This window comes from Propithecus coquereli, unplaced genomic scaffold, assembly GCF_000956105.1.
Source record: "Propithecus coquereli isolate 6110/MARCELLA unplaced genomic scaffold, Pcoq_1.0 Scaffold29, whole genome shotgun sequence".
Classification (NCBI taxonomy): Eukaryota; Metazoa; Chordata; class Mammalia; order Primates; family Indriidae; genus Propithecus; species Propithecus coquereli.
In genome coordinates, this window is record NW_012148507.1 from 257,660 (window position 1) to 267,133 (window position 9,474).

A 9,474-nucleotide genomic window follows, 5' to 3' on the forward strand; every position below is an offset into this window, starting at 1 on the left:
AAATCTGGAGGCATCACTTATCTGACTTTAAATTACGCTATAACACTATAGTAACCAAACTACATGGTACTAGTATAAAGGTAGATACATGGCCCAAAAGAACAAAATAGAGAACCCAGAAATAAAGACGTATATCTACAACCAACTATTTCCAACAAAGCAGAAAAAAACATACAATGAGAAAAGTGTGCCCTATTCAATAGATAGTGCTGGGAAAATTTGATAGCACCACACAGAAGAATAAATTGGATCCCTATGTTTTACCATATATAAAAATTAACTCAAGATGGATTAAAAACTTAAATGTAAGACTTGAAAACATAAAAATTCCAGAAAGCATAGGAAAAACTCTTCTGGACATGGGCCTAGGCAAAGTATTTATGATGAAAACCCCAAAAGCAAATACAGCATCAACAAAAACAACAAAAAAATGGACTTAATTAAACTAAAAATTTCTGCACAGCAAAGGAAATAATCAACAAATAGATAACCTACAGAATGGCAGAAAATATTCACAAACTGTACATCCAACAAAGGACTAATATCCAGAATCTACAACAAACTCAAACAAATCAGTAACAAAAAGACAAATAACCCCATCAAAAAGTGGGTGAAAGACATAACAGAGTTTTTTTTCCAAAGAAGACAGACAAATGGCCAAGAAACATATGAAAAAATGCTCAATATTACTAATCAGGGAAATGCAAATCAAAACCACAATGAGATACCACCTTACCCCTGTCAGAATGGCCATTAAAAAGTCAAAAACAATAGTTCTTGGCATGGATGCGGTAAAAAGGGAATGCTTATACACTGTTGATGGGAATGTAAACTAGTACAATCTCTACAGAAAAGAGTATGGAGATTCCTCAAAGAGCCAAAAGTAGACCTATCATTTGATTCAGCAATCGCTAAAGGAAGTCATTTTATAAAAGATAACTGTACCTGTATGTTTATCACAGCACGAGTCACAATTGCAAAGATAGGAATCAACCTAAGTGCTCATCAATCCATGAGTGGATAAAGAAATGTGGTGTATACCATGGAGGACTACTCAGACATAAAAAGGAATGAAACAATGTCTTATGCAGCAACTTGGATGAAGCTGGAGATCATTATCCTAAGTGAAGTAGCTCAGGAATGGAAAAACAAATGCCACGTTCTCACTTACATGTGGGAGATAAACAAAGGGGATATATGTCATAAAGTTGTGAAATGGACACTGAAAACTAGGTGGAGTGGGTGGGAGGGTAGTGAGGGATAAAAATCTACCTATCTGGTACAATGTGCATTATTCTGTTATAGGTACGCTAAAAGCTCTGCCTTCAGCATTATTCATCCATGTAACAACAACAAAAAACTCTTGTACTCCCTAAATGTATTGAAATAAAAAAAAGAAACTGAAACTTAGAGAGATGAAACCACTTGCCCAGGGTTATAGAGCCAACATGTGGCAGACAAGATATTCTTTATGTTTTATAAACATAAATGTAATTTATATTTTCAAGAATATTGTGGGTTTTCATTTTCAAACAAAAATTTTAAAAGACCATATCACTTATATTCCTTCATAAATCTATTTTAATAGATTTAAAATGTGATGATCTTCCATGTCCTGATTGTATCCAGAAAGTTTTCTGAATGTCTTACATTACTTACTCATTTAATAATATTTAAGATATAAAATATATAGCCCATGCTTATTTTTTGCATTTTAATAAGACAAAGATGTAAAGTTTCCCTTTGATATTATTTATGAAGTTTTATATTGTATAAATGTGTATTTTTGTATTTTTCTAAAATATCTTATAAAGCACCATTGGCAACTTTCCCTTATACCTCCTTCAACATATAGGATATATAAGGACATATATATACGATATATAGGATATATATGGATATATATAGGATATATAAGGATATATAAGGGAAATATAGTATACATTTTTAATACATAAACAAAATGAACAAATCCTCAAAATGATTTGAGCCCCTATCCAGTAACTAGTACTACTCAATCTAGGAGATTGCACTGTCTCTATTTTTATTTTTTTTTATTTCAGGGTATTGTGAGGGTACAAACATCATGGTGCACTGTCTCTATTTTGATATGAATACAAACAATAGGACTTTTGTTGACTCTGATACAGCAAATCTAAAGTATCACATCTCTTCAAAAGGAAGCAGGATTTTAGAAATAGGAATGCAATACCTATATGACCCATACAATCAGTGATTTCATGATGTCTTTATACAGAGTAATATCTTGGTCCCCAAAACAATACCAATATTTCAGAAACATTTAAGAAAAAAAACATCCATTGAAATGTTCAAAATATCATCCTGGAATTATATAAGCATTCTCAATTCTCACGCAAAAATTATCGTTTTTTGTTTTGTTTTTTTTTTTGAGACAGAGTCTCACTCTCTTTCCTGGGGCAAATGCCGTGTCATCCTAGCTCACAGCAACCTCAAACTCCTGGGCTCAAGCAATCCTACTGTCTCAGCCTCCCAAGTATCTGGGACTACAGGCATGCGCCACCATGCCCGGCTAATTTTTTCTATATATTGTTAGCTGTCCAATTAATTTCTTTCTATTTGTGGTAGAGACGGGGTCTCACTCATGCTCAGGCTGGTCTCGACCTCCTGAACTCAGAACGATCCGCCCGCCTCGGCCTCCCAGAGTGCTAGGATTACAGGCGTGAGCCACCGCGCCCGACCTATCGTTTTTATTACCAAGGATACTCCAATCAAACAAACATTTTTTTGTACGTGCTAAATTCACAGAGGCATTTATACAGTCATTTATAAAAGTATCAAATATTTTCTCATGGGTATGCTCACCTGTTCAGGAAAGAGGTCACTGTTATCTTCCAGGTATTTACTGAAAGGGTTGGGTTCATAGACTTCCTCCTCTTTTCTCAGTAATATTTTGGATTTTACAGGTACTGGGCGAATTACTCCAGGCTTGGTCTTCATGAATGTCAAATAAATTTTAAAGAAACAAGGAAAAAAACACTATTAAAATGAATAAGTATGTGTATTAAGTCATCCAAATATTGTTCCCACAAAAATATATAAATTTTTTAAATTTTATAATGATTTTACAAATGCATAAAAACAGCCCAGAAATCAAATGATTTTTAACTAACATAACTTTAGTTCGAAGCTAACTATTACAGCAATTAATTCATAAAGATCTACTATTGTGATATTTAAAATGCAAAAATGTCTTATCTATGCAAACATGCTCTACCCTTGCCAGTGCATTCAGTCAATAAATATTTCATTTAATAAATACTGAGACTATCCCCTGTGCCAGGTGGCATTCTGGGCATGATAGGATAGATGACTTAGGCACATCCACCAAACCCACAACAAGCTTCTTTTTCCGGAAACCCCTATGCCCCAACATCCACAGACTTGGGCCCCCAGAAGCCATGTTGATATTATGTACAATGGGACCAGGGTGGCTTTCTGACCTAAAGGGGTGAGTAGTGGGTAGCAAATAGATTTTCTCTCCCAAGAATGTGAAATAGGAATTTAAACTGCTCTGCAGTTACTTCGGGAGATTGAAATGATACTATGTCACTGTGGAAGCTGTGGGAAAGCCTTCCTCTGACCTAAAAATCAGATCTGCTGAGATCGAGAAGAATAGAGCGAAATGTGTGGAAAGGCAGCCCAGAGAGAAGAGACACGTGAGAGTTTTCCAGAATCAGGTCCCAAAACATTCCTGGAGAATTAGGTGGAAATAGGTGGATTTCCTATCCTGAGGTTCCCTAAGACTCTCCTTTTCTTTTACACTAGATTCCTTTTTTTCTCACTCAAGTTTACTTCTGTAACTTGCAATCAAAAGAGTTTCAGCAAATACATCACTCATTCGAGATTCTAAAACTTGTACTCAATATCAACTTGACAAAAAAAGAGAGAGAGGTGCTCTAGTTTGGGGCAATTTCAAAATGATGTTTCACAAACACCAAAATCTTGTTACACTGTAAAACGTCACAAAATGATTGATAAGTTTGCAAAAACATCCCAAACTGAATTCAATAAAAAGTTGTGACACTCTTTCTGTTTAAGCATTTTGCTGCAATTATCCTTCTCAACTCCATTTCCTTTCAGAAAACAGTAAATTAGCTTTCCTCCCTCAATGCTGATGCTCGCAAGTTAAGCCTTAAGGGACTACATCTATCTCTCTGCTCTATAAAGTACCTGATATATTTTGAGCCTTGAATAAATGTTGCCCTGCAACAGTTTTTTCAATAGATATTTTCTCGGTTGTCTTTCATGTCTATGACAACGGGGGAAATACAGATTGAGAAAAGTCTCTTATTTTCCCCAGGCTTAGAAATATTTCCCACTTAAGAAACTTTGATTTCTCTCAAGGGGAAAAAATGAGCAAGTAACATCCAATTATGCATGAAATCATGCCGTTGAGTATACAGATGAGAGCAATATTCCTCCAGTAAGTGCAGCACAGGAACAAAGCCAAAGCAGTTACTGTTTTCTACAGCCACTGTAATAAGGGCGGTGCCTGACGTCTGAGCCACGGTCCTAAGTTGTCTAGATCTCCTCTCTCTCTTTTTCACTTGACTTTCTGCTTCATTTTTCCTTTCTTCTGCTCCTACTCCTGCTCCTTCTCCTTCTCTTCTACTTCCTTGTGAGGCAGGAAATCAATATAACTGCAGTACTTCGGGCCTACAAAACTCTAAAACCAACAAGGAACTTTAGGGGCTAAGCTTGATGTCAGTATGCAGAAAGACAAAAGCAGAGAGAAGAAATCTGATCAGGAGCACTTGATATAGTAGGAGAATCTGCCTGCCAGGGAAACATGACTGCCTGGTCCCTTTATTGCTAGCAGGCAGATATTTTGGGTTATCCTGGCCTCTTACCCAGATCATCATCAGTCTTGCAATCAGCTCCCTCCAGGGTGACATCAGAAAAGAGACTCTTCAGATTGGTTAAATATCAAATGCATTCAGTATTAGAATCAGCCTGATGCTTCATATTTGTTTCTCCACCAGCTCTTATGCTCCTTAGTTCCTGTGAGGTTCCTAGATTTGATGGCTATCTGACAATGAGACAATGACTTTTGCCCTATTGCTTCTACTCTATCAGATTTTCTACCTTCTTTTCTTGGACTCTGTGTTCCCAAGCTTGGTCTATGTGAAGTCTCTGAGTCTTCCTCATTACCTTTGCTTACTTGGTCTTCATATGGTTTCCCCAATTCTTACATTGTATATAACTGACTTTTCCTTTAGTCTTGTTTTTTGCTCCTGCACCTTAACTTGTTGACCCAGTAGTCAGTACTTCATAGGGATAAAAGCCAACTCTAAACAAAAGAAGACTTGACATAGTTTGCCTTTGACATTGTTCACATTTGTGGTTGTGAATCCCATCCTATGCCTCTAACCATACCCTTCAAATGCAATTGTCTCTCAGTTTTGGTCCCGTTGGAAATCTAATTCTAGTGGCCCAATTCTGAACTTTATGCACTCTCCACGAACCACGGTACACCAACAAATCATGCACATAGCAGTCTCTTCATCTTGCTTATGCCTTTTCACATGTTCAAAACCAGCTCCAAAACCCTTGAGGACCCAGTCCTACTAACGATGCCATCATTGCTCCATATACCCAGATTCCATATTCTATCAATACAGAAACAAGAACTCAATATTTTAGATACATTATCTCATCAATTCCTTATCAACTCTGTCAGGGGTTTAAAGGTGATAAGTCACATGCTAAAATCATGCAGTTAATATGGGACATCAAAGTTTAAATCTAAGTCTGGTCTGATCATTAAGCCTATAATTTTAATTATTTCTATGCCTATTCCAGAGAAGAGAGAGAAAGAGAGCATGCATAGAATATATAGAAACTTGAAATCACTATTTAACATCTACTTCTCTGTAACTTCCCCTGTCCAAGCAGTAACAAAATCCTAGGGATTTTTTAGTTTATTTTTATTCCTTTTAAATTCATTGCTTCTGTTTTATTTCCACTGTCAACTGTAACATCCTTAATTTTGGCCATTGTTACCTCATTCTATGTTAATATTCCCAGAACACTCAAAGACCCAATGTTTTCGGTTCCTGAGATACACACACGTGCACACACACACACACACACACACACATACACATACACCCTCTTCCTACACACACACACACACACACACACACACACACACACACACACACATATACTTTTACCTCCTTAAAAAACTCTATAATTTATATGGTCAAGGCATCAAATTTTACACTGATGCTTTTCTGGACTTGGTTAAAATCCACTCCCATAAAGCAGCATAAAATAGGTAGGAGGAGAGGATCATGAACATAGCTTTTAGTTTTAATAGACTGTATGACCTTGGAAAAGCCATTCAACCTGTCTAGACCTTCTGTTGAAGGGTTATAATTCTAATCCATGATTATGTCCTTTAATAATGGGTAATGACACATTTTATTACTTACCTTTCTGCCCCCTCAAGAATTATACCACATAGAGTTTTGTTGCAAAAAGGCTTGTTTCTGCATATTCAAATCCATCATCCAGAGAAGGGTCTCAAAATGCCTTTTAGAAGTCTATGTGTAAAGCAACTGTCACTGTTGTTGGTACACGTAAGCCTCTTTTGGAATATTAGTTAACTTCCTCTCAGTTATTTCCAATACCTTGCTCTTCAGTGTCAAATAGTCATGTAATTCACATTTGCTAAAGACAGAATTGCAACACAAAGTAAACTAATGGTTATATGTAATAAAGAGTTGTCTTCTATCACCTTGACACTCAGAATGAAGTCTGTAGACCAGCAGTGTCAGCATCATCTGAGAACCTGTTAGGAGTGCCAAATCTCAAGCCCCATCTGACCTACTGAATCAGAATCTACATTTTAACAAATCCCTAGCTGATTCATGTACACATTAAAAACTGAAAGACAATAGACTATAACTCATTCCATTAAAATGTGCTGTTCATGTAGACATAGAACTTTCTTGGTCTACCATCCCAGATAAATCTATTGAGTCTTGGTCTTCTATCTCCAGACTGAAGGGGAGGCTTTAGAATAGACTGTCCTTTATTAATTTATAATCTACATTGCATCTTTGCTTGTAGCTATCTGATATTTTTAGCCTTCAAGTAGAACCTCTCTTGAAGAACTTCTCTAATTCTGGCAAATCTTATTTTCTAAGTCTGTGTCCAAAGAAATACAAAAGAAATTAGATTAATCAAGTTATATGAGTCTCTAAAAGTGAACTACTGTAAGATTGTCATTGTCTAGCAATATTACAACTAAACTAGCACAAAGAAGCCCTTCATTTGCTTTTATCTGCTATAGAAACCATAGAACTAGACTCATTACTGATAGACATAAATGTCACTATAATGATGCCAGAGAAAGCAATTCCATAATTTTCTTTCCAGACTAAGTGGAAAAATAAAAAAGATAATGACAGTCATAGCACAATGGGCACAGGAAGAAAAATGAGAAGATTCTCCAAATGGAAAATACCAAATCATTATGATGAAACTACTGATAACTGATTCACACTGGGTGTAAGACATTTTTGAAGTGGCTTATAGACAAAATAACTGTTTTGCAACTCCAAAGCACACCTCTATCAGATACTCTCTGGAGCAATTTTTCCAATTGAGACCTAGTCTATGTCAAGAACTATGGTGTATACAGAGGTGAATAACATATACCGCTTGTTTTCAGGGAACTCACAATCCAATAGAGTAAACCACAGGATGACCACGATATAAGTCATGTCACACACCTTCTAAGTGATGTCACTCAATTCCACAACAAGTCATGTCAACTCCACTCTCGAAGGGCTTCTAATGCCTTACTTTCTCACTCAGAGTAAAGTCTAAAACCCTTGCAATGCCTTCCAGGCAATGCCTACAGGGGTGCTAGATGACCTGATCTTTCCCATTCTTAACCAGCCTCTCCTTTTTCAATCTTATCTCCCACTACTCTCTTTTATACGCCCTCATTCTCTCTACTCCAGCTCACACACTATGATAGTCCTCCTGCAAGAGTTTGTACCTGCTCTACCATCTGTCTGGAACTCTTTCCTTCCTTTCCAGGGCTTTTCTTCAAGTCTATTCAAACATTAGCTTATCAAACATATCTTTCATAATGATCCATATAAAATATCAATCTCCATCCTCCTTACTGGCCTTATTTTTCTACAGCACTTACCACCACCTGACATCTGTTTTTGTGTTTGTTGTCTTGCTTTCTCCACTAGAATATAAGCTCTGTGAGGACAGAGATTTTTGTTTTATTCACTCTTATATCTCTAACACCTGGAATGGTGCCTTGCACCTAGTTGGTGCTCTATAAATATCTGCAGAATGAAAAAGTTGATTGGCAGGAAGAAGCCCAGTATGCTGGCTATAATCCAATACAGAGGCCGTAAGAGGAGCATTGACTGCTTGGGATCTCCTGGACTGACTGACTTTTTGATCACAGTATAACCCAGGAAGAGGGAACTGTGCAGGAAAGTGAGATGGTGAGCTCCACCCTCAGAGGTAAGAGTAGAAGGCTAAAGTTATCATCTCTGAGAGATACAGAAAGTCAAGGGCAGAGACCACTTCTTTAGGGATTTTACAAGATGGTGATAAGTGGTAAAACTCTTAACACCAAAACGCAATGATGTCATTTTTTTTTCTTTAAGAATTCAAGAGCTGGGAATGAGGTAGAACTACAGAGATCACATCTGATTCTACTGTTAGTTTTGAGGGGAGAAACTGTCCAAAGGATATAGTATGTAGAGTCACCGGGGCCCAGGGGCAGATTTTAATGGGTTGTAAGGCACTTGTCTAAGCCTGCTATTCACTGTGTTTATAATCCATCAAGTATACATTTATACTTGAACATTGTCACTTGGGGCACTGTAAAAATAGACAATGTTTTCATCCTTGGGAACTTCGAATCATAATTGTGTGACAGCAAGTTGGTACAGCCTCTGGCTGGAGATGAAAGTTGAAGATTAATAGCCAAAACTGACCTAGAGAATCCATTACCAATATTTTAAAATAATGGCTTCTTAGAGCAACATCTTTCTTAAATTAGTAACTTCAACTAGTGGATTGATGTTTTTTAATTGTCTTTGACTACAGTAGTAGGCCCTGGGGTGATGTGATAGAGCACCAAAAGAAATAAAGGACAGGGTCCTAGCTTTCAAGGGTTTATTTTAATCTTTCTGGAGTGATAAGATGTGTAACAAAACAGCAAGAAAGTAATAAAATAGCATATAGTAAATTCTGTGAGTTTGGCTAGAAATAATGTTAATTTTATGGATCCAAAGAGTTTGTGAAGTGCCATGGTTGTTTCTTTTACCCATTTGGTTAAGTTTTCTCTTCCTTTTCCAGTGCTTTCTTTTTCCCTTTAGTATTTCCATGGCAAAAAAAGCTTGTACAAACTCAAAATCATTCTACCAGTCAAGATTGTGGACAAGA

At 36.7% G+C, this 9,474-nt stretch overlaps 1 protein-coding gene across 1 annotated transcript in view; it reads right to left on the minus strand.

The window, feature by feature from the left end:
* The window catches only part of MLIP (muscular LMNA-interacting protein), a 200,359-nt gene that overhangs the window by 74,293 nt on the left and 116,592 nt on the right, over positions 1-9,474 (minus strand). The window contains exon 7 of the mRNA XM_012648543.1: positions 2,845-2,973. Coding sequence (XP_012503997.1) covers positions 2,845-2,973 — 129 coding nt within the window. The remainder of the gene's footprint in view (positions 1-2,844; positions 2,974-9,474) is intronic.